This window comes from Centrocercus urophasianus, unplaced genomic scaffold (genome assembly GCF_019232065.1).
Source record: "Centrocercus urophasianus isolate 14NV4802_14NV808 unplaced genomic scaffold, USGS_Curo_1.0 seq_16, whole genome shotgun sequence".
NCBI lineage: Eukaryota > Metazoa > Chordata > Aves > Galliformes > Phasianidae > Centrocercus > Centrocercus urophasianus.
In genome coordinates this window covers 12,461,542-12,488,870 of record NW_024884711.1, presented here as the reverse complement: position 1 = coordinate 12,488,870, position 27,329 = coordinate 12,461,542, and the positions used below count along the sequence as shown (strand labels likewise).

At 35.1% G+C, this 27,329-nt stretch overlaps 1 protein-coding gene and 1 long non-coding RNA gene across 17 annotated transcripts in view; one reads left to right on the top strand and one right to left on the bottom strand.

The window, feature by feature from the left end:
* LOC122159566 overlaps positions 1-3,693 on the top strand; it is a 37,258-nt gene extending 33,565 nt beyond the window's left edge. For all 10 annotated transcript variants that reach the window (XR_006168558.1, XR_006168555.1, XR_006168557.1 and 7 more), the window contains one exon: positions 3,473-3,693. This is a non-coding gene — a long non-coding RNA (uncharacterized LOC122159566). The remainder of the gene's footprint in view (positions 1-3,472) is intronic.
* A 7,177-nt stretch (positions 3,694-10,870) lies between these two features.
* ZNF385D (zinc finger protein 385D) overlaps positions 10,871-27,329 on the bottom strand; it is a 394,027-nt gene continuing 377,568 nt past the window's right edge. For all 7 annotated transcript variants that reach the window (XM_042816871.1, XM_042816868.1, XM_042816869.1 and 4 more), the window contains 4 exons: positions 22,475-22,708; positions 20,376-20,554; positions 19,002-19,103; positions 10,871-14,963 (listed from right to left, as the gene is read on the bottom strand). In XM_042816871.1, coding sequence (XP_042672805.1) covers positions 14,730-14,963; positions 19,002-19,103; positions 20,376-20,554; positions 22,475-22,708 — 749 coding nt within the window. In that variant the 3' untranslated portion in view covers positions 10,871-14,729. The remainder of the gene's footprint in view (positions 14,964-19,001; positions 19,104-20,375; positions 20,555-22,474; positions 22,709-27,329) is intronic.

Genomic DNA, 27,329 nt, shown 5'->3' with positions numbered 1-27,329 from the left:
CTAAACATAATGCTGTTCTCTTCCTTTGTCTAAAGTTTGATTGACTAGCATATCATCCTGTAACTATTGTCTTTGATTAATACTTCAAGAGAATCTATTTTTGTTTTGTCTATTCATATTTGTTTTCTGAATGTATTGCAATTTTAATACCATTAAAAACTACAACAAAGAAACACTAAGATGCTACAGAATTGGTCATTTTTTGTTGTTTGCAGTCTCATCTACTTTAACTTTAATTCTTTAATTATGCAAAAAAATTGTATTTGTTGCAACAGTTTCTCATTTTTTATCAGAGAATCAGGGAACAGTCTTCTGATTTTCACACCTGTGCAACATTTGCAAATCATTCAGTATATACATTCATAATATTAGTTCATTTGTGTATTATACTAACTAGCACACCAAGCTGATATGTGTGAATGTCTGATGGCTTCGGTTGGAAGGGACCTCAAAGATCCCCAAGTTCTAATCCCCCCTGCTGTTGACAGAGTTGCCAACTGCTAAATAATATGATAGATTGTGTGGTTGTAACATTCCTTCCAGAATTGTAGAATAATATTTGATAAATAATTCCAACATCTGTTTACATTTTCAGTATTTTTCTAAAAAAAGCAAAATAAAAGTTTTGTGACTGTATATTCCAGTAAAAATTTTATTGTTGTACGAATAGTCTCTTGAAAGAGGAATATTTTAATTTTTCTCTGCAGCTAATTTTCAGCAGGTTTACAATTTTGAAAAAGGTATGTTATACCTTGTATTGATGAAGCTTCACCTCCCCTGCTATACCTATGCAACTTTGAGCATACCATTTCTACTTTTTCCTTTCCACTTTATTCAGTTTATCCAGATATCCACTGATAGCCAGCTGCACTGCTTCGCTCATACTAATACAAGAGATTTTTCTGTCACGAAAAATTTTATATGGTATATATACACATACATGCACATATATATTTATACATGTATGTATACTTGGAACCTGTCAGAGCTTTTTTTTCCCAAACATTCATTTTCCAAATGTAACATTAAATATTCTTCTGTGTATCAATTACTGCTTTGATGTACAGAGCTACATTTACATTGGCTCTATGACACCCTATGCTTATGCTTTGGCCCATGTTTTTATCCCTTGTCTGGACACAAGACCTGAGATACATTTGTGTGTCTAATTGTTATTGTGTTGCTTGCAATATGATCATCAGAAGTTAATTTTAGCATGTGTGCAGCCAGAATGATTGGGAAAACAAAATACTATTTACATAAATAGTAGTCTGAATTACCATGGTGTATTTTTATCAGTAATTTTTACTAGCTGCTGATAAGGAACAAATAACTCATCATTTTCAGCAATAGTTTATATATTTTGTTGATCTAATTTTGCCACAGGCAGCCCTTGAATGTCATTATAGAACTGGTCAACACACATCACTGAAAATAATTGTTTTGGAGAAATGCTATCCAAAAATAGAAAGAAGGTAAAAATGTTGTCAGTAGATCTCCCACATCTTCACAGTTTCAGGGATTCTATAGACTCATATAATTTTGTCTGACTGTTCTAATGCAGGTATTGGGTATGCTATCTAGTCAATCTTGACGCTTACTCATATCAAAAAAGAACACTCATGTTTTACTTTCATTTCAGCTTTCCTAATATGAACAGTTAAGAATAGGCCTTTTATGACACACATGAGAAAAGCTGTGGGATGGTCTGGTCTTAGTTATAGCACACATGTATCTGCTCTGCATAAGGAAACAATGAGGAAACATTATAATGAAAGCAGTCCTACTGTTACTGGGCAACAAATCCAGCAAGCAAGAAAATAACAGCCACCAAACACATCATCATAATGGCAGTGCTTCGCTGTATTATCTGCTTGAATCCCTGGCATTTTTTTCCAGCTGCAGGAATCTCCCCTTGGCTCCCTGTCTCCCTAGAGGCTCAGAAGTGCACCCTTCCAGCCTGCCATGCTCTCTGTCCATCCCATTTAGTGCATGCAGCAGCAGCATTTGCTGCATTCTTCAGCTGCCTTGAAGATATTTTGGTGGGTTTCTGAAGAGTGGAAGATTACAAACATGACAAAGGTTTGGAGCAGTGGTACAACTCAATGAACAAAACTGTCACAAAGACATCTGGCTCCAAACATGACAAAAGATAATAATTGTGTACAATAATGCTTTAAAAATTAATAATCTATTACCCAAATATTACTCCACTTATGCTCTTTAGGGCTACAGATAATCCGTATTTTTTTTTCTGCACAGTAAGTAACAATTATTTCCAACAATGATAATTAAAGCCCCAAAAAGATACAGTTCATTGAGGATCATCTGCTTTCAAAACAGTTAAGCTATTTGATTTTCATTCTTGGCTTGGTGCAGCTCATCAGTGTAATCTACTCAGGAGTTAGGGATGAGTGATACATTTTACAAAAGCCTCTTATCTAAATCAGTTTCAACACCACTTACTTGCTTTACTCTAAACTTTTCTTTCCATAGAGCAGCACAGCAACAATAACTTCATAAGCATTTATATCAAATTGAGTAGACAAGCCAAACTACAAAAACAAATTTAAATAACCCAGTTTTTATAACTCCTTCAGATGCTAGGGTGTGTTCATGTAGGCTGGTGGACTTAATGGAAAAGGTTTTCTGCAAACTCATAAAATACACCATTTCATATGTAAAGTACACAAAACCACCAACAAATTACATTCCTCTATAACTTCCATTTGTATGAGCTGCAAAAATATGTTGATTTCCATTTATTAAATGAATATAGCTATGTGAATTCTTCTTGAAATGGTACATGGTTTGTTTTTATGTTACTGACATGAGTAGATGCAATTTAATTGAAATTAAAACAGCAATGACTTGCTATCTAGCAAAACCAATTGTGCAACCCATTCCTTGCATACTGCTTATTAGTTTCCGTGGTAACTTGTAATCATTTGGCCTCCTAAAACAGATGTGATGTCAACAAATACATATTGTAGTAGAGCTTGGATACATCAAAAAGGAAGAGTGTTCTAATGACACCATAATAAATGTTAATGTGAAAACTTAATGGCCACATTACTGACATGATAACTATAGTATCAGACTTATGCTGTTCACCATGGAATACTTTTATTTCATAGCATGGTTGTGAGTTACTGTACTATGTGAAGCACCTTCCAGCATCCATTCTAAAATCAATTCCAGACTAAATATTTAAAAGCAGTCATTTATATACTAATATGAATGCATATACTATATTATATACTAATAAAATCTCAGTGATGACATTTCTTCCTAAAGTGATGTTACCTGTTGGATGAATCTTATTCTACCTGAATCAGTAAGTTCTGATTCATTTTAGTTTATCTTTATATGCTGACATCAATGTATTTCCAAAGTCTTCCAATGTGTTCATTACTATCTCTGTACATTTCTGATGTGTTTTTTTTTGTTGTTGTTGTTTTTGTTTTTCCAGTATAATAATATGTAGAGGAGAAGAAGAAAAAAAAGTCATAACCAGATTTTCTAAGCCAGGAATAATGAGAACAAATGGATGGAGCATCATTTCAGCCTGGGAGAAGATACTAGTCCTGACTCTGAAAACAGATTTCCACCAGCTGCCTGCATGACGAACAGTACCTGATTTTCATCAGCTTAGGGCCTACAAAAAGAATAAAATCAAAGATCTGTGCAGGAGCCAGAAGCGAGTCTGAATTTCCTTTGATTATGAAAGCATTGCCCAATCATGAGGAGAAGAAATTGCGAAGGCCAAACGTGGAGTGGAAATTGAAAGATGTAAATGGCAACATGTAAGTTTTCTGCAGGTACATCAGCAGAAAAGAAACACAAACAACAAAAACATGGGAAAAAAAAAAAAACCCAAACAACATTGTTGAAAGGGACAGATAAATGCAGAAACCAACGAGATGGAAAAACTTGTAGTAGTCCTAGCAGTGGAATTTGGATAAAGAGAGGTGCCTTATCCTATTTGGATAGTGAGGAAAAATTAATAAAGTAGACACACGCAATGCACAAAACTAGTCATGGTATACCTGAGGAACCTGACTGATGAAAAAAAAAAAATGGGGTGAGTCTTACAGACTCCTACGAATGAGGTAATTGAGAACAGCCAGCATGACTTAGTCTGGGACAAATTTTACTTGACCAGCCTGAATGTTTTCATCATTAAATGAGTGGCTCTGAGCAAGGCAAGCTGATTAACTGACTTTATAAGGCTTTATACACACTTTTAAATAAGATCTTGTAATCAGACTTGACAGATGTATTTTGGATAGGAGAAGTACAAGGGAGGTGGAAAGCTAGATGGACTGATATGTCCTGAGTCAGTGCTTCAAAAATCTAACCAACAGGCTGCTAGCAAATATATTCCTCAGGAACTGGTACTGAGACAGTACAAGTTATCAGTTATTACCTTCAGTAGTGGTATAGATAATTACAAATAAATCAAGCTTGCAGGGTGGAAGAGGGGGCAGTGGCTGTTAAATTGGAGAGTAAGTTAGTCTTTCTAAAGGACATTCACTGACGAGAAAAATAAACTGCCAGCTACTTCATGAAGTTCAGCAAAATCAAATGCAATCAAAACTCAATTGGACAAAGCGCTGAATGAACAACCTTACCTAACTAGGAAAATAACCCTGATTTGAGTTTGGACTTCATGACCTCCAGTGGTCCAACTTAAATTATTCTACAGTTTAATGATGTAGTATTGTCAACTGCAGTATAGATAGGGTTTTGGCATCTTTAATTAAGTGGTAATGGAAGGGAGATTTGAGATTGCAGTGGTTATAGTAGAAAATAAGGTCTATTTATGTTCAGTCTGTAGTCCCAGTTTTCATTCTTCAATCCTTATGTTAAACAGCAGTTGTGCTGCCTCATATGTTTACTGTGAATACAGTTGCACTAGTCTGAGGTACCTTAAACCAAGTTCATGAAGGTTATGAGGTTTTTAAGTTGTTATCTCATAAGCTCCTTGGAAACGTACTGATCACAGTCTGCTATGTAAAAACACAAAACCATGACTGTTCTATGGACCTAGTAACTGACCAAATATCCAAATATCTTTCTCCTCCATGGGATTTCCAAAAGTTAAGGAAGGTACCATAGATCTGTTTTGAGCAATGGACCAACTCCATTTTGCAGAAAGAAGTGGAACTAGACAAGTTTGCCACAATGCAATTAAACTGAAGAATATAGAATGAGGGATGAAAAATAAATCATGAGGAAATAAAACTAAGGAAATGTATTAATTCCAGGGAGACTGCCACCAACATCTGATGTGGTTAGTACAGTAGATCAGTACTGGGAAGAAACAGATTCACTTGAATAATCGGGGAAATTGCAAGGCTAAGTTTCCCAAGCCACTACACATACATTTCCTTGAGTTTGTTTCATCTGTATTAAATCATTTGCTGTCTTGATTATCTTTTGAATCTACATGCTGCTAACTGTTTTAGTTGAATTAAAGTGATTTGTGAGCAAACTAGGATAAGAGTTCTCCATTCTTTTCTTTGCCTCTGCACACACTTTCAGCGGCAGAGATGAATTATTGATTCATGCATGCCAGCCACTCTAGGCCATGACAGTGGGATCCAAAAAGAAAAGGGGCTAAATATTTAACATGAGATTTGAAGAGATTTGAAGAAGTTTGGCAACACTTAACTAAGTATTTTGATCCAAGAAAAATCCTTCTCTAGCTCCAGAAATGCTTGAATCATACAAGTGTCTACATTTCCCTCCTGTAAAGCATATATTCCTTATCTTATTCTAGGCGTATAAGTGTTGTATTTTCTCTCATCTACCAGTTTCTCTTTTCACCTCACTTTTTTTTCTCTAAATCTTTTCTAAAAACTTAATTATTCTTGATCATGACTCTCTGAAACTAGCAAACTATAGAGTTTTTAGTCTACAGTGGCATAACATGGAACATATTTCGATGGAAGGATTTCCATTTTTAAGAACATGTGTATCAAATTTATAGCTCATTGCCATAATATACCAAGGTTGTTACCTTCTCCAGCTATTTTTAAGAGTTGAGTTCTTAGAGTTACTTATTATTAATTTCTAAATGCATGATCAGCCCTTTCTTTCCTATTGATTTCAGCTCCTTTCTGTTACATCAGTTCTCTAAGACATTCTATTTTTTCAGAAAAATATCTTCTTCTTCTGTCTATTGATGATAGCTCTTCACATGTGTTATCAGAAAATGCAAAGAGTACATGATCTTTCCAGTTACAAACTTGAATTGCTCGTGAGGAATAGAGTTCTAGCCTTTCTCTTCACTTTAATAACTTTACACTATTAGTCTATAACATCTTCATTTCAGTCAATTTCTTCTCAAATTGTTGTCTGAATCCTCATAATAGAGCACTATGGCAAATAATTTATTCTGTAACAATGATTCTACCCTTGCCAAATAAAGAACTTGCTCAAACACTGCTAATTCTATCTCATTTAATCTACCTTTGAGAAGCCACAATTGTTTCTTAACCCACTGCCCTTTCCACACAGTTAATAACTCCGACCTTTAAAAAGATCTAAGGGAAGCATCAAGGGGGTTAAATAGCAAGATAGAATTGTCCCAGTCATTTCTCTCCACTCTTCTTTAATTAGAGACATTATATTGATTATTTATCAATCAAAATTACTATTACACTCTGCCAAACCATGAAACTTTACCACTGAACTTATAAAAATATCATTGAAATTTAGCATTTCTGAGCATGTATGGATCAGGGTCAATTTTTGGTGATGTCCTCAGTACTCTCAGTACCCTATATATAAATATGCATTCTGTTAAGAAAGAAGGGCCCATGCTGATTTTCTGTCTGGCCTAGGAAGAGTTTTTTTTTGTTACTCTGATGAATTATTTGGCTTCAGTTTTGAGGTTTATTATTGCAGCATTGGAGATCATCTATAGCTGGAGATATAATGTTCAATATTGCTGACAGAATTCTTGATTTTCCAGTTGCTTCGGTACACTGAACAGCATTGAAAACATTCCCACATTTGGGTACAGAAGGAAAGTTCCTACATTAAATTGCCAGGAATCATTATACTTTCTTGCCCAAATGCAACACAGCTGTTGGACTCACCTGGATGTCCTTCTAGCAGCTCTTTGACACCGCATTACGTAACGTGTGCTCTTCATCACCAAGCTTTCAGAGGGCCCTGGCACGTTTTGAGGATTCAAATGCCTTTACTGAAGCTTATGTTTTAAGTATGTCAGTGGTGTAGTGCAGATGATTTGTACACTGCTCTGGATTAAATGTCTGTAGCATGAATAGTGATCCACCACATCACCACATCCTGTCTTATGGAGCAGAACTGAAAAGCTTCTTAAGTATCTACTGCAGCAGTGAAGTTTCTGACAATTAACTGGAATACAGATGTCAATAAAACATGAAAGGCCAGATTCTTTTTTTCCTACTGCTTTCCTTAGCTTTGTGAAGGAAATGAAAATAGCTCTAGCTTTTCTTCCAAGTATTTATTTGCCATGCAAAATACCCAAGAGGAGAACAGAGCATACAGGGAGAAGATTTAACTGAAGGACAGTTAAAATTGTTGATTTCTGTGACCACTGTAACGAGGGGCTGAACGTAGTGCTTGTTAGCACAAGATTGAGCCATATGCTAGATTATATGACTGAAATGATATAGGACTTTACATATCTGCATTATACATCTATTCACAGGTGTTTTATTTCTTTTTCCTTTTAATACTCGTTGTCGTGTTCCATTCTTATGGGGAGTCACCAAACAGGTGAGAAGAAAGGGATAGGAGGGAAGTAAGAGCAGTGTATATGTAGGGAAGGGATCAGGTGTGCACAAGTACATGGAGATTTTGCTGTTTGAAAGAGTGGATAACGAGTGACATCTGTTTGCATCTCCTTTCTAAAACTATAAAAAGAGTATAAGAAATAATTTTTTTTTTCCTAATTTGACACCTACATTTCAGTGAGCTGGTAGGACTTAGACAAGTGTAGTAAGTAAAAAAAATGGGTCCAATGTAAGGCTCATCACATTCTTTTTCCTTCTGCTCCAAAAATTGTCTTCACAGATTAATTCTGAAGAACAGATTCAGACAGCAATTTAGCTGGTAATGCTATGGACCAAGACTACATGCAAAATATGCCAGAAATTAAAAATCATTTTAGCAGAAGATAGGGGTGTTATTGGAGAGGATTGTCCTTCAAACTGAAACACTTGCAGTAGAATGCAAGCTAATTTCTCAAATCATAATTTTCTTCAAATTGTTCTCCTCTTTGATACAAACACATCAGGAACATGTGGGGAGGGGACAGCATGCATCTTGTAATGTTGTTCAGTGGGTGCTCCCCTTCCCCTTCAAGCAATCAACCAGTTTTGAATGTGTTAAGCAGGATACTATAAAAGCATAATTTTTTTGCCCACATGCTATCATCTCCCACTTTGTTGTGCCGCAGAAGAACACCTGCACTTGACAGACTGTTTTGAGCAGAACAACTTTCACCTGATACATGTGTGGATGAGAACTGTTCCCATGGTAAATGACAGCCATCAGCCACAAGCAGACAAAAGGCTGGAGCTGTTAAAAAATGCTGCAGGCATTTACAGTGAGAAAATATTTTATGATTTTTATGCTTTTTTTCTATTGCATTTGTGCTCAGAAATAGCATAGTTATTTTTTAGTGAACATAAGAAATAACATTTATATTTAATTAAATCTTTGAACAATCCCAAAAGGGAAAAGCTTCAGGAAATTCTGAAAGACTAAAGCGTTGTCTGTGACATAAAACACTGACAAGCGTAGGTAAAGAGTCCTATAGTGTATGTATGTTCTCTATTCATAATATACTACTATAATTTTAGTACTGTTGTGTTCAATTTTTTATTCAATTTATTGACTGATCAAATGAACCATCAATGGGCTTGATGAATACCAGCTTCTGAAGGGAATATTAAAACTGATGGCTTCTCTTTGTTCTTATGAGACATGGAAATACAAATAAAGTAACACAGAAGAAAAAATCAACTAGTAATAAAAAAAACAAATGTGAAATATGGCTATCCTTTATGGAGACCAAGGCATTGACACAATGCAGTGATATCTTGGCTTGTGTGACGAGACACGAATGCATGAATTTCACAGGAAAAGCCTTGTCTCCCGTGACTGAGTGTCCAATATTTATGTAAAAAATACTAATATATATACTTGCTTCTAGTTATGAGTGTCAAATATTTATTTTCCGTAGCGAATAGCATAGATTTTAGTGTGCTAGCAGTGTAAATAGTGTGAAGACCATTACAACAAAACAACAGCACTAAGCCAAAATCTTCTGTGATCATTCTCATCAGCAAGTTAATTGTTTTCCAATTTACAGTTTTATGACATTCAAGGTCCTTATTTTACCCAAACATTCATGCATGTGTTAGCTTGTAATGCTTCACACTGCACAAGTAAAAAGAACCAAATTATTTTGCCAAGTTCATTACACTAAGTCCTTTGACTCCCCTTACTTTTCCACCATCTCAGCATGAAGCTGAACACAAAAAATAGGCCACCACTAAGTCATATTAGAGGTTCAGTCAAGTTTCTTTATCAATATATCAATTCTGCATCTGAGTGGAATGATACTTAATTGCACGACGCAGCATGACTGCGAAAAAACTCAAGCATGGAGGAAAAAAACATTGCATCTACCACAGTCAAAAACCTTTGCAACCGCTTTCAGGAATCCCAGGTTTAAGAGTGTATGGTTTTCATACTGTCCTTAATTTTGGTCTGGAGCATAGAGTGTCTCAGTCTTTGACATTTCAGATCAGGCTGTGTAACAGTTATCCTGAAGGTAGTCACATTTAATCCAAAATGGTTCCAAATTGTAATAAATCTTATAGGTGGGGAAGGGTATGAAGCTCTCAGCCCTGGTTAAACCCTTAACTGTATGTTTGAGATTTCTACTAGTTTAAGATAGGATCTATCAGCATTGCTATTTCTTTTGTCAAGCACAGAATCCCAGCAGAGGAGCTTTTCTATGATCCACTAGTACTGAAGTAATGGTGCTTTCAGATAAAGAGAATGGGAAGATGTGTTGTAAAAAAATTTCTGTAGCATTTTATAAATTATAAGCTAATGCTTTTACGTAAGTCTAGGTTAATAGGAATACCACAGTTGTTTCCCTGAGAGCTTTAGCTGCTTAGATCATTGAAACCTGAACTGTGCTGAAGTTACTTTTAAAAGTGGAAATTCAGACATTCATGTTCATAAAAATTATAGATCCTTAAAATCATAGAATCATAGAATCACCAAGGAAAAAGACCCACAGGATCACCCAGTCCAAACCAAACACCAAAATGTGCTACAGACTTTAAAACTCACCTTGTTTTCAAAGATTTATGCATCCAAACAATTTGGGTAGCTACATTTCATATTTACTGGTAAAAAATTACGTGTATGTAGTAAAACCTTTTCAAGTCTTGCTCCTCAATATTTGTCTTATTTTCATAAATCATATTTATTTTTTCAAAAAAATGGGAGATATTATGGTAGAGGTTCTTCAAGATGCTTCAGAGAGAATCTAAAAGCTATGCATTTACAGGGAGCAGAAGGCAGATGCAGAGAGACCTAAGAAATATAATTTCAGCTTTCAGGGAATATCGAACCAATACTCTTAGCTATAATTGGGGCCTAGAGTATAAGTGATTACAAGCAAGTTCATTCAGTCACAGCATTCCTGGCATAACTGGAAGATAATGAGTGTGAGACATTAATTTTTCCCGTAGCATCCTTCTGTTGCTTAACAGCTAAAGACTTTTTTCATCTTTTAAAATACAGCGCCAATTGTGATATCCCAGTACTAAAATGACAGATGTAATTCTTCTAGTTATATTAACTTTATTTAGCTATTTTTAATTTCATATATTTTTATTTTAAAATAAAGATGTATACTTTTCAAATACAATATTCCTTGACATGGCCATTTCTTTTTTTTTCTTCCAGTTCATTTCAGATCACCATATTCATACCATTTGCTTACCAACCTCTCACATCACCTTTTACAGCAGCTTTCAAGAAGGTAACTGATTTCATGTTTCAGAGCAATGATGAACCTTCAGAACAAAGGTTTAAAGCCAGAGATAGTTGGAAAAATGCAGATAGTGTAAAAATATAAATATATATCCCTCCCACAAAAATACCATCTCTCTGGGTCAGAATAGAATAGTCATTCTTTAACATTTAATATAGAATTTAAGAAAATATCCCTGAACCTATTTGTTTTTCTGAGTTCATACCCAACCATTTCCCTGCAAGCTGATTTCACACTGTTATTCCAGTGAGTGACTGTATTTTCAGTGAAATTATCTGTTTCCTTGTGCTTTAGGTTTCTTCCCAGCCCTGGAGTGTTACTGTACTATGAAATATAGTGACACATTTTGTTTTTATAGTGCTTTCCACAGTGAATGTATTGATAGGTAAGTGTAAAGTGTCTTCTATTTGCTAGCTCCTTTTTCAGCTACTGTGGATATACCCTTGCCCAATCACATTGCTGTGCCAGTGTTTTCTCTGACATATATTTAGTATAATATCTTTGTGCTAACATTCCAGGGTCATTGATTTTGTACTGACCAAAAGGGGGTGGAACAGCAAGGCACAGAAAATCCACTATACATTCTAACATTTAGTCTTTATCTTTTATTAGGTAGTGAGTAAGAGACATAAAAAGAACTGAGTCTGTTTACAGCTGAAATTTAAAAGAGACTTCTGTGAACAAAAACTTGTTCCATAGAGCACTGTGACAAAAGAGGTCCAAGAAAACTTAAGGTGTCATTGCGAATTAGCTCATCTAAGTAGTTGGAATGACACTCTTTTTATTTCTACCAAAACTTTTATTAATTCTGCATTTAGTACTGTGCCTCCATACATGCCACAGGCCACATTATGAAAGGATCAGCCTGTTGATTTTGGTGGCATCATGACAACAGGGCAGGATATACAGCAGGTGCCCACGTACCATAAGGCTGTACGTAAAAGCCTATAGGATATTAGTAGGTCTCCCTTTCTCCTGTCTGCATTTCCTGGGGAAAAGATTTTCTGCTCAGGCCTCTCCCACCCCAGCCCTCCTCTGCTTGTTCTGCAAATGTTTTATTACATAGGCTGTTACAGAAAGCTCTGCAGATACACGGTGGCTGAAGGAGCACATTTGGAAAACCAGTGCCCTACTTGAGGAAGAATCTGCACACAACTGGCAATGGCACTACATCTTCTGAAAAAAAAAAAAAAAAAAGAAGTTTGAAACTAGTTTTAAAGACGAAGCCTAAGAGTTTTTAAAGAGAAGTTTCAGCTGACAACACAGTGTTTACGTACCCATATAAGTGGAAAGATTTTCTAAATTCTGAGTGATTAGCACAGGTTTCGAAAGCTGGTCTGCCTCTTTACTGGGAGCTGTAGAGTAGGGAGCCCTTTTAGATGTCAGCCCCCAGTTATTTTGGTGCCTAAACTTTACTCATTCTCTTCTCTTTTTTGGAAACTGGGCAAAATAATCCAGCTAATAACCAGCCCTAACGCATCTATTTCACATCTATTTCATGGCTACATTGGAGTGAATTAAATATAACCAAAAGCCTACTTCATTTCAAGGCACAAACATTTGCAAATAAACTCGATGAAAAATGTATACATAATATAGAAATTATTTTAATAATTCTAGATAAATAAATGCATCTCTTTGGAATTCTTTGGACACAGACATCCATGGAACCTCTTTCTCTCTTTATATATATATATTTATAAAATCTATATGCAGAGAGGTTTAAAAAATGGCAAATACCAACATATGTGGAAGGCTCACTGATGAACTGCAAGTCAAAAGTGCTGTATATTCCCATCCTCTATATCTCCCACCTGTCCATATTAACCACAGGCAGTATTATATAGCAACCGCGTGGTCAATATTTTACATTACTACCATTTAACAGAATTTTTTAAATCATTTCCCAATCTAAACTTAAATTATGTTTTTAATTTTTATTCCATCTAAATGTATGGTAGGCATTTCACTTAGCTAAACATCAGAGTGGTCACAAGTGATTCAGCAACACACTCTGTAATATTAATAGATACTTTTCAGCTCTCTATGGGAAAAAGCAGGCAGCAAGAGTCAGATTCAAGACAACTATTTTTTTTCTCTGCTGTTTGTTACTTATCACATAATGACCCACATGTGAAACTCAATGGTTATATAATTATTTTATATAGTAGATTTTCTGTTTATAAGTTATTTTTCTTACTCTAACATATATACAACATATCTATATATAACCCTGATAAATCTTATTTTAAAGGGACACAGTCAACCCCTTTAAGCCTCACAGTAGACATATAAGGCTTTACGCTGTCCATACATAATGGTCAGCTACAGAATTCAAGGGTCCCTTCAGCTCCTAAAGGTTGTATTTGTTCCAAACCCACAATGTGCAGTTATCTCATAATATGTATCTTGTGTTGCTGTTTACATTTTATAGGTATACTAAAACATTTTATATCACATCAGTAGGAAATAAAACAAGAGAATAAATCTGTTTCTAAAACTAAGCCTACTGCAAAAAAAAAAAAAAATATTACCTGTATCTACAGACACTCCCACTGGTATGATATAAAAAGAATATGTGCCATTCTCAGGATGAAATTCTGGCTACACTGCAGTCAGGAGGAATTTTATACTGACTTAAATGAAGCCAGGATCTCTCTCTTGATATTAATTTGCTAGGTATGACTATGCATAACCCACTTGTGTCTTCCCTCTGCTCAACACTGAAGTGTCAGGCCTGTTTCATAACAAGACTGTATTTTTTGCTATCCACTGGCCTTAAACTTTGAACAGTACTGTAAGTATTACAGTTTGGAACTGTACACATATGATCTCATTTAAATAGAAGTTTGACCTATTCTGTGTACAGCATTTGATTTTTTTTTTTTTTCCCACTAAATTTTCTTGATCATTTATCTTATCTCAACCATAAATTACCTTCATGCCCATTCTTCAGCAGGTGAGGAAAACAATTTTTTTCTCACCAGGAACAACTCCACATTATTGTCTTTTTGTGTGTGTGTGTGTTTTTTGTTGTTTTTTTTTTTTTTTTTTTTTTTTTTGTGACATATTTTGTTCATTTTAACTTTTGCAACGCAGTTAGAAACCTAGTGGCATAGATAGAGACACAATACTACTGTTTTACAAGACATCTATGGTATCTACTTTTGTTCAGATAAATACCCAGTAACCGCTGATTTGGCAGGAGGATTGGTAAGGTACTACTATTCACAGTGTTTCTTTTCTTTTCCTTCTTCTTTAATCTACAGAATAAAGTATTTTATGTACATTGGAACCAGTTAATGCCCTTCAGACAAATTTGTAAGTTGTTTCGTAAAGCAGGAAAGACATTGCAGGGAAATATGTGCCAAAAAGCACAGTCAAAAGGCTTCATAAGTTTTATATATCACTGTATCAATGCTGGAGATCAGTTCTAAAACGATCAATACTTAAGAGGAATGCTCTCATCTGGAGAAAATACTGCCCATTCCCCCATTTAGAATTTGTTCAGTTCTCTATCAAAAGTCCTGGCTCTTCATATATGCTTTAAACTATAAATAAACACTGCATAGTTCAATGTTCTTGGTTTTCTTTTTTGTTTGTTTTGATTTGAAAAATTATTGCAGTACAATTATTTCCTGTTTGGAGTTCAGTAAGGAGCAAACAGCACAGGAGTATGGGTGGTCCGTATAGGCCCCGGAGCTGGTCGTAGGAGTGCTGGAGGAAGTGCTGAAGTCTGGAAAAGGGTGGCTGCTGGGGCTGTTCGAAGACTGAAGGGGGAATTCACAGCCACAGCAGCAGCTGCTGCTGCAGCTGCTAGTGGATTTGGTAAGATTCTTGGAGCCATCGGCTTTGAAGGTTCCTTTGAAAATACTAGTTTTACCTATGAGGAAGAGAGAAACAAACAAACAGAGAGAGACATAATTTGTTCATATTAGCTGCATGACAGGAAGCTTGACTTAAGATTATAAGAGGAAAATCAATTAAGAAAGGCTTTGTTTTGGTTATTGATTCCTTGAGCTGTAGGGTTGTGACGAGTCGCAATCTCACACATTCAACAAGGGAAGAATTTGGTAAGGGACAAATAGTTCCAGCGTTCCCTTGGTTGTGGGCTCATGCCTTACCTCTGAAACATTTAATTTGCTATGAGCTGAGAAATCAAAGCAAAACTAAAAGAGTGTTGGGCAATCTTCAGATAAATTAACCCACATGTACACTATGAAACTAAATAAGAAAGAATTAGCCATCAATTAAGAGATTTCCATCTGGACAGTTTTGTGACAGAGACCAGAGCAGAACCAATACATATCATTCTCCCTAGTGTGAGAAACACTAAAAAGCTACAGTTGTTTTCAACATTACAATCAAAGTTCTACTTAAAAACACGATGAACATCTAGATTCTTTTTATTAAGTGCAAACACTAATAACAGACAAATAAAAAAAGCTCATCTTGTACCAGTTATGAAAATCTCTTAAATGCATTTCCTTTGTTAAAATAGGTGATGGACTCTATGGATGTACTGCCTTCTGTCACGTGTCATCTTATTGTGTATTCAGAATACTGTCTTTAGAAGGAAATGTCAGAAATAACTTTTCACTAACATATTGTGCAGTATTATAAATATTGTGAAATATTTAAACAGTACTGTAATGAAAAACTCTTTCTTATATCAGTTAATGTAGTGCTAAACTATGGGTTTTTTTTGTTACTATCACTGAGGCTTTCGCTTTAAATATTTATAAATCATGACTCTTACTCAATACCAAATACAGTTTAGAAAATTCTTAGAGTTTCCAAAAAGGAAATAAATAAGCTCAAGATTTTCCCAAATTAAATGAAAACACAGGTTCATTATTATTTGATTACATAAGAATTTATGCTTGATATTCATACAAATGAATATCAGAGTAGTCTATAGATTTCTGCAGATTTTAAAGGGATTTTAAGCTTCTAATGAGAAGCCAGAAGCCTGAGTATTTTTGTTCTAATTTTATAACTCTGAGATGAGGATAGAGAACTCATCAACTGACAAAAATCCCGTCAACTCTGATGAATTCTGGGTATGTTTGAGTCCTTGAAGGACTTGATGTCCTTTGCTTAGAATATATGCCTAAATATATGAAGTTGCATATAGAAATTGAATATATGAATATATTGAATATATGTACCATCTCAGTCTAGTACCAACACTCTTCACTCGTGGAGGAAAAGTTTCTCATCCTTGGATTGAAAGAGATTTTCGAATAATTAACTTGCACTATATCAGTCTAATACTCAATACTCAACACTGCCATTACGAGAGACTAGTCAGAAAGGAAGGACAAGAATCATCTGACATGTACCATCAGCAAGTTTTGTCACTACATTATCACTGTATGGAAAAATTATATATCTGTTGGTTCTTTATCAACCAGACTGATACAGAATTTTTACTTTTCCTAACATGCATTGGCAACTTTGCAGATCTTAAGGTCCTTAAAAGCTCTGAAAAAGATATTCAGAGTTTAACATCCTCTTAACAGAGAATAAAATAGGCACTAGATCCTACAAAAGTCAATGATCTTAACTCCTTGATCAGTGTTATACACAAGCTGTCTTCTCTTGCTTAATGTCTGACTTTTTTCTCCTTCCATTTTCTTTAGTGGTTTTCTTTTCAGCCTCATTTAGAAACTAAATAAATGAATTAATAAAGAAATAAATAAAATAACTGAGTACAAAGTATGAGAAAAAACAACCCAAAGACTAGGGTTTTGATTGTTGTCTAGAATTCCATTGAAGGGTGTTTTCCCTAAGAACTATCTTATTGCAGAAAGTTTGGACTGTGAAATGCCTGGTAGCTTCTTTCTTTCTGGTGTTACATTTTGTACTTATTTGACATTTGTAATTTGAAGAAATATGAGCTGTCTCAACATTACAAGATTTTTTTTTTAACTGTGAGATAGTGCTGTGGGAATTCATAAAGCTTTCTTCTCTGAAGCAGTATAAATGATATTGAAAATATGGCATTGCAGAGCTGTTGGTCTAGAAATGCTAAGAAAACGTAGTATGTCCTTTTCTTAACTTCCACAGGAAGAAAAACAGGTGGTGCTCATTCATTTGTTGTCATAAAGAACAAAGATCCTAGGTGACTTCATGTTAAAAGGCTAGAACAATATTGCCATTCTTAGAGAAATTAGAAACTTCTAACGAAGTTGAACAGACTTTCACTTTATTTATCAACATGGTTCTCATTTCAAGATAGCCGTAATAACTGTCACAATATATACAGTATAATGCAGTCATTTCAAATCTCCTACAAGTAGTAATTAACATACAGATCAAGATTAAATGAGTAAAACTTACTGAACTGTTATTTTACAGTGAAGTAAAATAAGGTCCAGTAAATGACTTGAAAAATGTAATGAAAAGCAAAGTTAAACTCTAGAGTTCATAAAAAATACTTACATTAAAAGAAATCTTTGGCTTGTTGCCATGCAAATCCATACATCAAGTGACAGTTATTTTGGTGTTTTGTTTTGTTTTGTTTTTTAATTCAAAATCAAAAAGGACTAAATGTTCTACTATGGATATCAGCTTGCTTACTGCAAACTCATTTTCTTCCCTTTAAAATCATTTGATCTTTTTGCTCATCTCTGGTCTGACTTGTGAACTATGAGCACTTTAGAGTGAGGCAGTAAGAAAAGGACACACTGATTTTATCTAGTCACCAACTGAATGGCCTTGGCTGGAGTTCTCAGAAATCACCATTACATAAATTGTTAAATAGGCAACTGTTTACAACAACAGTAACAAAATAGTTATTTTCATCCCCGGGGAAACAATTTCCTAAAGGAATATAAATTCTGAAAGAAACTCTAGTGATTCTGTATCCTACTTTTCTAATTATAACTTTTCTATTTCTTTCAGTATATCTTATTTGTAGTGGAGCTGTTGGTCTCCCAGGTGAATTAGAAAAACCCCTCTGAGACTATTTCCCTACTAGTGAGTTCACCAAAATGATGCAGTGTATTATTCCATAACATCTATGAAATCTCCAATGCAACTAACAGTGCATGGATATACTACAAAAAAGGTCTGCCCCAAAAAGGACAAATTCTATCTGTCAAGAAAAGAATTTAAGTTCAGCTAACAGAGAACTGTACTCTCAAAGAAGAAAGTTCTGTATGCTGCATGCGTTAGAGAAGATGGACAGTGATTAAGGAGTGAATCTGTATAAGGTCAATGAATCAACACCTTCACCCTGCCAAAATCATCTATAAATCCTCACAAAGCACCATGTCACATTAAACAATCACACAGTTGATCTAACAGAGATAAAAATCAGATGCTTCACTATCCCACCCATGATATAAACTGTTTCTTGATTAATGGCAGGAACTTAGCAGGGTTCTTATTAGAAAGTAAATATTATTTTCAGCTTTTGAAGCTAGCAAGAACTCTGTTTCACAAAGTTTATCCTGTTGGTTTGAAACGTGACCAGAACCATCCTGAAACTAAGAGTAATAAAATGAGAGATGGATTTTTGTTTTTACTGTTTCAATTGTTATCTGAATATTTTATAAATGAGGATAGAATGAAGTTTTAATGTATTATAGAATTTTATAGTTATTTCAACACTATTGCACTTAGTGAACACTGGAAAAATGCTTGACATTTGCATGTTTCTCTCCTCACTTGCTCTCTAATGACCTTTAAAAGAGGCTTCTTTTCTAAGGTTATTCAGTGGAGCTACAAAAACAAGAACCCATGGGTTCATACCCTTCAAAGGAAATAAATTGTTTCCTGTGAGCTTTCATGCACTTCTTCAGACACATATTTCCATTGCTTACACTTACTTATTTTAAAGATTCTTCCACTCTCATTTTCTAAACTCTCAGTACTCAGCAGGATTCTGTGAATAACAAAGTGATAGGCTTACCCCTAGAGGATGTGTTCCCTTTTGGAGTTTGTTGTATGGGCTGTATTTAGGTTTAGGCGGCTTCCCAGCAGCTCTATCTTTGTGCCTTCTACTGCTTATGTGCTGTTAAAATACATAAGGGGGGGGGGGGGGGAAAAAAAGTGATATTTCCTTAAGAGATCATTTTGAGTTCTTCCTGAATGCTCTCCACAAAAGCATTATATGATTAATTCAATAATGATCGAGAATAGGGCCTGTTCCAGTTTGAGGAACTCCTTTGTACACCACGCATTAAGACTGATTTTCAGCAGTGCTCAGATCAAATCTGCTTCCACCGTGTCACTGAATTTCTCACCTTTGTTAACTTCAACAGGACTTGAATTAGGTCAAAGCAAGAAACCTTTAAAATAATCTCTATAAAGCACCCATCAAATTCAATCTGCTAGTGATTGAGAGTTTTGGAAGAATGTTAGTACCACATTCTCTATTAAAAAAGAAAAAAGAAAAAAAAAAAAAAGCACAAAATTGTTTAAATCCCCAAGAAGTCTAGAGATCCTCTTAAGATTTCAGTTGAAAGATGGTTACATATCAAACTAAGTGATAGTGAAGTAAAATCACACAATCCATTATCTTCTTCATAAAATCTATCAGATTTTACAAGAATGACTTCACACAAACTTCACTGCTGTATTGGATGTAAAAGACCCTTTTCAGAGCTGTACTTTCACTTTGATTTTCATTCTCAAGAGTTCTTACAAAAAAAGACAAAGTACTGGACTTTTTTTCTAAAAAAAGACAAGCATTGCCATTGTCCATTACAGAATTTATCTTCCTCCCTGTAAAGCTCCTTAACAAGTATTGAATTCCAAAAGGTATATGGAATTGAACAGAGCAAATGTTTTGCTCATCTGATGAATAACTGAACATAACCTAGTATAATTGCAATTTCGAGGTCACACTTCTCAGTTCTGATAAAAAAAAGTCAAATCCTCATCATCCCACGTTTCTAAGTAGGCTATTCAATGTTCAGGGAAATACTGCCTACAGCTACAAAGCAAATATCATGCAGTATACTAAATGGAAGGTTTTATTAGCTCTTGACAACTGTAAAAGCCTAAAGATAATTGCAACACATTGCAGCTTACAGCTGCATGTATGTATGTAAGTCATATAAATAAATATAACTTTTGAGAAAACACATTGTATGAAGGAGAAAATCATACCCAAAATTAAACATACAGCATAAGAACCGAATACAAAGGGAAAATTCTACAAGCTCCATTTGGATGTGAAGTGTTAGACTGACACATGCTGATTGTGTTGGTACTTTATTACCATGAAAATAAAGAATAGCCAAGGATTCACACTCTGCAAGGTAGCAAGGTAGCTGAGTACCTGTTTCAGTTGTGTCTCAGAGTTTACGTGCACATCGCATATTTCACAGTGAAATGTTTTGTTCTGAAGGCCTGTGTTTCCTTTATTCACAGGTCCTTTGCCTTTTACGCCTGCCCGGGGAAAGGCTTTTATGGTTCCACTTCCATTCCGAGCTTCCAGCATAGTTTTGTGCTTAGTCCCTGGAGACATTAGAAATGGGAAACAGAAACAACTTTGGCAATTTGGTTGCATTCATTGTTTTGTTTTCTTTCTAGAAGAAAATCATATGAACCTCAGCTTAGTGCTACATGCTATCCTTGGAATATGCCTGTGTTTGTCAGTATCAGATTAATACTTATGTAATGGTATTTCAAATCTGATATTTAATTATTAGATTACAGTTCTGTAGGTAGAACAAAGCAGCCACACCAATAAGTACTGGCACAATCAGGTGTCCTGATGTGAAGTTAAATGGGTGTGACTTTTCTCATTAACTCCTGCTGATAATAAGATCTGAACTGTAGTTGCAAAGGAAGAATAATTTAGTGATTAAAGGTGCAGTTGCCTTTGATTTGTAGTCCTTCTGAATGGATTGATAAAACGTAAGCATTAGGTAGCTTACACTTAAATCTGTAATTAAGTAATTAGTTGTCAAACTGCAAAGGGGCTGAGGTTCCTGGCAGAAACCTGGACCTGAACAAAAACATGTGAGAAACATGGAGGTGAGAAAAATGCACTTGCATTTCTTATTAAAATAAAGGTTGGACAGAAAACATTTGTGTCTATTGCTGTACCTTTAATCAGACCAAACAATTTCTTACACTGTTGACTTCTATGTAGTTTGTCTGTGATCATAATGGACTACTACAAATTGCAGATTTAGTCTTCCAGTGGTAATCACCTTCTACCCTTTTCCAAGTATGCATGTGTGAGACCACACACAGTTTAACAGCATAGAAATTAAAGCTTGGAAGTTTGTAACTGTTACAATAAAGTTTTGGCTCTCAAGTGGATCAGAAAAATGTTTAGGGTCTAACCTTAATAGGAAGGAAGACATACAGGTAAAATAAGTACAACTTGATGAGCTTTTAATTTTCATCTGTCGAAGATCTAGTGTACAGCAAACGCAGCATTCAAAACAGACTAGGCTTTGATTTTCATGAATACCAACAAATTATCATTTCCTTTTTAATTTAAATGTATTCTATAGGCATGTAAACTTCCTTCATTTTTGATTAAAATTATTTTCATTACATCATGAGACCATTTATCATTTTTATGCAGGTATATTAGCAGTCTCCAAATTTCAAACTTGAAACCCTCTATCTCTTAACTCTGTTCATCCTGCTGTCAGGAAAGCACTGACATCCAAAATCTGGACTTTTTCCGTAGAACTGTTATAAACGCTCACTGCCAGCATATTAAATTACAAGATATTTTAACTGTCTACCACAAAGTCAATCAATAAAATGCTTAAAATAGTGACTATGGATCACGGCTGACTACTGCTGGAACTTACTGATGTTGCTAACTCTAACAAGAAGAAAAGGTTTAAAAATTAAGGAAGGCAGAATTAAGCAACTACCCATTCAACTCTCATGCACCAGCTACTACCAGTTTATGAAGACAGAGGAAAAATATACTACCAAGTTGTTGACAGACAATATGGGGCCAAAAATTCTAACTATCATTGAACTCTGACTGACTCTGCCTCTTTCAGCCTTAATTTGTTAGATTTCAAACAAAACTAATAGTATTCATATTCAGTTTGCTAGCTGGCACAAACAAAAGTATGCAAACTCTGAACACCAAAGGTAATGAAGCATGAGCTGTCATTTAGCTCTATAAGGCTTGGAATCTGCAAAAGCTAAAATGTAAGAAAATGAAAAAAAAAAAAAAAAAAAAAAAAAAGCAAAGCCCTCTTTCCCCCTTTAGAAAAGCCTATTTGCCTGTCTTTTTTATTCTTTAATAGTTAATGAATTCCATGTAATTGCCAGCTTTCTGCCACCTCTTTGTCCCCTGCTGCAAGAGATCTAAACTATTCAGGGAAAGATAATTGCAGAGCTCTTGAGACAGAAGGGAAAAAAAAAAAGAAGAAAGCAAGCATTGCTCCATCTCACCACTGTTGTGCGCCTCCAGTTGCGAGGCAGAGTTGACAGCGACTTTGCATAGTGAACAGTACAGCAGTCTTTTTGCTTTTTCTTCCTCAGTCTCAACGGAAGGGCATGTCGTGCTGCTAGTGGCTGTCGTGGGGATTTTCTCCACTTTAGAGGTGATCTCTGTTGTCATAACACTGCTCTTCCGGATTTCCACGGTTGTTGTCGTTGATATTGCTGGTGTCCCTGCGGTAACATCTGTGGGCAGAGGGAAAAGATGGAAGGAAACAAAATAAGAGGTTGTGACCTCTGATGTTTGCTTACTTGCATCACAGCACTGTAACTGCCCAGAAAGCCAGATGCTGGTGATAGTATAACTAAAAGTAATGAACTAAATCTGAACTTATTCTTTCTATATGATTACTCCCATGTACCAAAATGCCACATACTGTCTCCTCCATTCTGCTAAGACACAGTAAATACAGAATTCATAAACTGAAAAGATAGGTTGTTGAGACTGTACTGTACCACTGAGAGATAATTCACCAAAAGTGGCTGTATAAATTACCAGCATAATAGTAGTAAACATTTAAATGCAGCACTTCAGGCGCATAAACTGCCACGATACTGTATAGTACTTACACTGATCGATAGGCCAAGCTAAATTTTTAATATTCTGTACTAATAAAACTGGAATTAAAATAATGTTCTTGTTATCTGATAAAATTAAAAAAAAAAAACACAAAACAACAACAACAAAAAACCTTCACTTAGTATCAACCAAAACTATTACCAAATGAACTAAACTAATTATTAATACACAGTATACATTTATCCATGCATCCCTATTATTACATACCAGTAATATGTAATAATAACAGTAATTAAAACAAAACAAAACATTCTGTATCTAATACCTCCAGGAACACTAAAAACAACTGTGTTGGTGGTATGTTTAGAAAAACTGTAAACATGTGAGATATCTAAAACTTCAGAAATCTCGTGCCTGCATTTGAGAACACATGGTTTTTCTGTAGCTTTCTATTCTGGAAGAGAGAAAACACACAATATTGTGGTTTGAATAACATATAAATGACATTTTGTGCGAGTCCTAAACATCCATGCTCAATATTATCAGTTACCCCAGCAAGCTCTTCAAGCCTTCAGATGAGTTTGGTTTCCACTAGATAAGTTGTACAAGGGGCTCCATCCTTGCCAAGGACACAAAAACAGCTATACAAATCCTGAATTCACCAGGAAGCTTATAGCCTAAACTTTTACAGGATTCTCACAAACCTCTTTCCATCCCATTTTAGAGCCCAGGTACCGGGGACACAGATCTCTCTCACTGAAAAATGGAATCATAGAATTACAGAATCACAAGAACTGGAAGGAACTCCTGGAGATCATTTAGTCCAACCTCCCCGCTAAACCAGTTCCCTACAACAGGCTACACAGGATAGTGTCCAGATGGGTCTTGAATATCTCCAGAGAAAGAGACTCCACAAACCTGGGCAGCCTGTTCCAGAGTTTCACAAAGGGAGAGAGAAGAAAAGGCAGGGTAATATAATTTGGTGGCTAGATACTTAGCAGGGTATAGGACTGTAAGACTAATCACTGAATCAGTGCAGAAGATAGCAAGTAAATTACAAGAGGAGAGAAGTGACAGAGTCATTCTGCCCTTTAAGAAAGACCAAGATTTGCAGTGCTTTGTTTTGTCATACTAGCCTACTGAGTAGCAGCTTACCTCGTAAGAAATCTTATTTACTTTACTGAGACACTCCTGTGGTTAGGTACTTTCCAAAACAGACAGCTCACACATCCTTTGCTGTTAGTGGTGCTCTGTCTGTAATATGCTTTATTTATTGCCATCTATTACAATAAACAAAATAACTATTCTTTGGATTATAGATCTCAGTATGCTTTGTGATGCAGGAGGGACACATTAACTGATGCCCGCAGAGGTATATTTCAGATTAATACTGTTCAACAATTTCATTAATGAAGAGCATGCCTATTAATTTACCAGACAATAGCAAACCAGGAGGAAAAGCAAACACAATAGGAGACAAAATTCAAAACAATTTTAACACATTGGAAAAACAGTCCAGAAAATTAGATACTTTTCAGTAAAGACAACTGCAGGAATCCACACTCAGCAGGATTAATGCCACCTATTAAAACAGGATGAAGATCAACAGCCCAGTAATGGTATTTGGAGGATTTTTTTCTTTTGTTTTTGTTTTTGTTTTTGTTTTTCTCCTGTTTGTTCTGTTTGTTTATTTTTTAAGAAAAAGTTTTCAATAGGGGATAACAAGACAAACACATACCACACAAACTATGGTGTTATGAATAAGGTACCTGTCATACTGAAAGTGCAAAGTGAGAGATGTGTGAAGGTTTTTTTCCTCCTTTAATCAGAACTGGAGGCCCTGCATCCAATCTAGGGACTGCAAATGTCACATTAACAATGACTTGCTCTGTTTTTAATTCAGCAGCAATACAAATGTAAACCAACACAAGGAGGGTTGTAAGAGAGGAAGCCAAAACAAACTAGAAGCTTACAAAACATGGCCTACTAATATAGAACGTGAAGGGTAAACAATGACAACATTTTTTCAGATCTGCAGAAGGTAACTAAAAATAAGAGAATAAACTCTTCTCCCTGATCCCTCCTAATAGGACATGGACTATTGGATTACAGAGAGGGAGACTTAGATTAGACATCAGGAAATTCTTTCTAATATTAAAGCCTGTAAAGCCTTAGAATATCCTATCTACAGAGATACTGAAATATTGCCTGTTGGAGGATTTGGAAATGGTTGAGCAAACGTCTGGGAAAACAACCCAGTTAGCAGGAATAATTTACCTCTGAGGAAATTTCTAGTCCTGTCAGTTTCTATAATCTGTGTATTTTGTGATGTTTCTATGTATGCTCCCAAAATGTTTTAGAAATTACTGTTTATAAAACCCAAAGGCTGCATTTGTGATGTGAATAGTCTGCCAGGCATTAAAGCATAGAGCAAAAGTTCCTTGTCACTCTTTAATGAGAATGGTTTTTTTCCTGAGACTGAGTCTGGATGTGGTTCTATTCTGAATGCACTGAGACAAATACTGTTGCAGAGCATTCTGTTCTTATTTTTTAATATTTTATGGAATAACAACAGTGTTTCAATAGAAAATAATATCTTGAAATATTAAGCCTTTTGTTGGGAAAGTGATGAGTAAATGAAGTCTTTGTATGTCTGTCCAGAAAATTAATTTAACTAGTCACTCCTTCTCCATTTCAGAAAACATGTGCTAACGCTTGCATTCCTTGAGTTGAAAGATGCAGCAAGTGTATCAAAACCCCACTTTCAGCAGTGCATAACATTGCTTTCTAAATTTCTGTTTCTCCGTCCTAGGACTACTGTACAGTAGCAAGTCTAGCTACGCACTTTCCTTTGAAAAGGAAGGCAGAAGGAAGGTAGAAGTAGAGAGAAGGAAGGAAGAGTGAAAGAAGGCATTAACATTCTCTAAAAATTGATGGCAAGGTTGGTGCTCATCCTAATCTTGCAGGAAATTAGATACATACGTCAATCAGCATTATCGGCTTTTCAGTGCAAAGGTTAGCATGCCTTATGCAAAATATAAATAATCATTTCTTTATTTCACTTAGGAGAACCTGAGGCAACAGCCAAAAAAAAAAAAAAAAAAAAAAGCTTAAATAGTTGCAGTTTTTGTTCTGCTTCAAATATACGTCCTTCTCTATGTATGTTGATTGTATACTTCACAATTAAAGTGAAAAGAAAATGCAATCATTATTTTGATATGTAAATTGATATGTAAAAGCATTATTTTATACAAAAATTAAACTACAAGTGGTAATTGTCATCATCATATTCTCCAACTATAAAAACCATAATTATTCAGAGTATATATCCTGCTCATAAGCCTTCCAAAATACACCCTTTATAAATACATCATATATGTCAGTAATGCAAACACATTAATGACATTAAACATAAAGGAAAACCATCCATGTTTGCCTTGTAAAAGCTATTTATATAATATAATGTAAAAGCATTTAAAGATGTAAAGCTCCACCTCCTCAAATAAACTACAGAAGTTACAGGGAATACATTCTAAAAACTGTCAAGTAAGCTTAAAAAGAGGAAATTCTTAAAAAGAGGAAATTCTTCTAATCTAACCAGTGTATCTTTGTATATATTATTCTATTGCCACCTATACATAGTTTAGCATCCTGAATACAGAGTGCAGCATTAAAGGTATAAGGGATAAAGCGGGGGAAGGCATTGGAACTGATGCTTTGAAGACTGAATCAGCATTTTTCATTTTTTAGCATGCATTATGACAGTGCTTTAAGTGCTACTTCAGTAATAAATTATCTAAAACCATGCTGGAAATTCAATTGGAAATTTGTTTCAGGTGATGCAAGCTTACAGAACTGTGCTATTTTCATAACAGCAGTCTCCAGCAAATATTCGCTATTGCAACTGTCACTGTGTGACTTTGGCATAGAAGCATATTGCTAATATTGCGTGGAACTGAATTCCAGCAGCCAAAAGAAAAAAAAAAAAAAAAAAGATTTCAGGATGAATAAGAATCCATTTATGCTCCAGTTCTTAATATAAAACAGACTAAACATTAAAAATAATTAAAAAAAATCATTAAAAACTAATCTAACTCACCAGAAAACAATCAACAATCAAATGTTTATTTTGACAAGAAGATAAAACCAGAAGTAAAACATTTAGTGAGAATTGTCTCCTTTGGGTTGTACAGATACCATAGTTCCAGAGGAAAACTGCAAGTATGTGATTAAGGTGCTTTTAAGTAAGCAAGATTAACTTTATATCCATCTACAAATCTCATGATA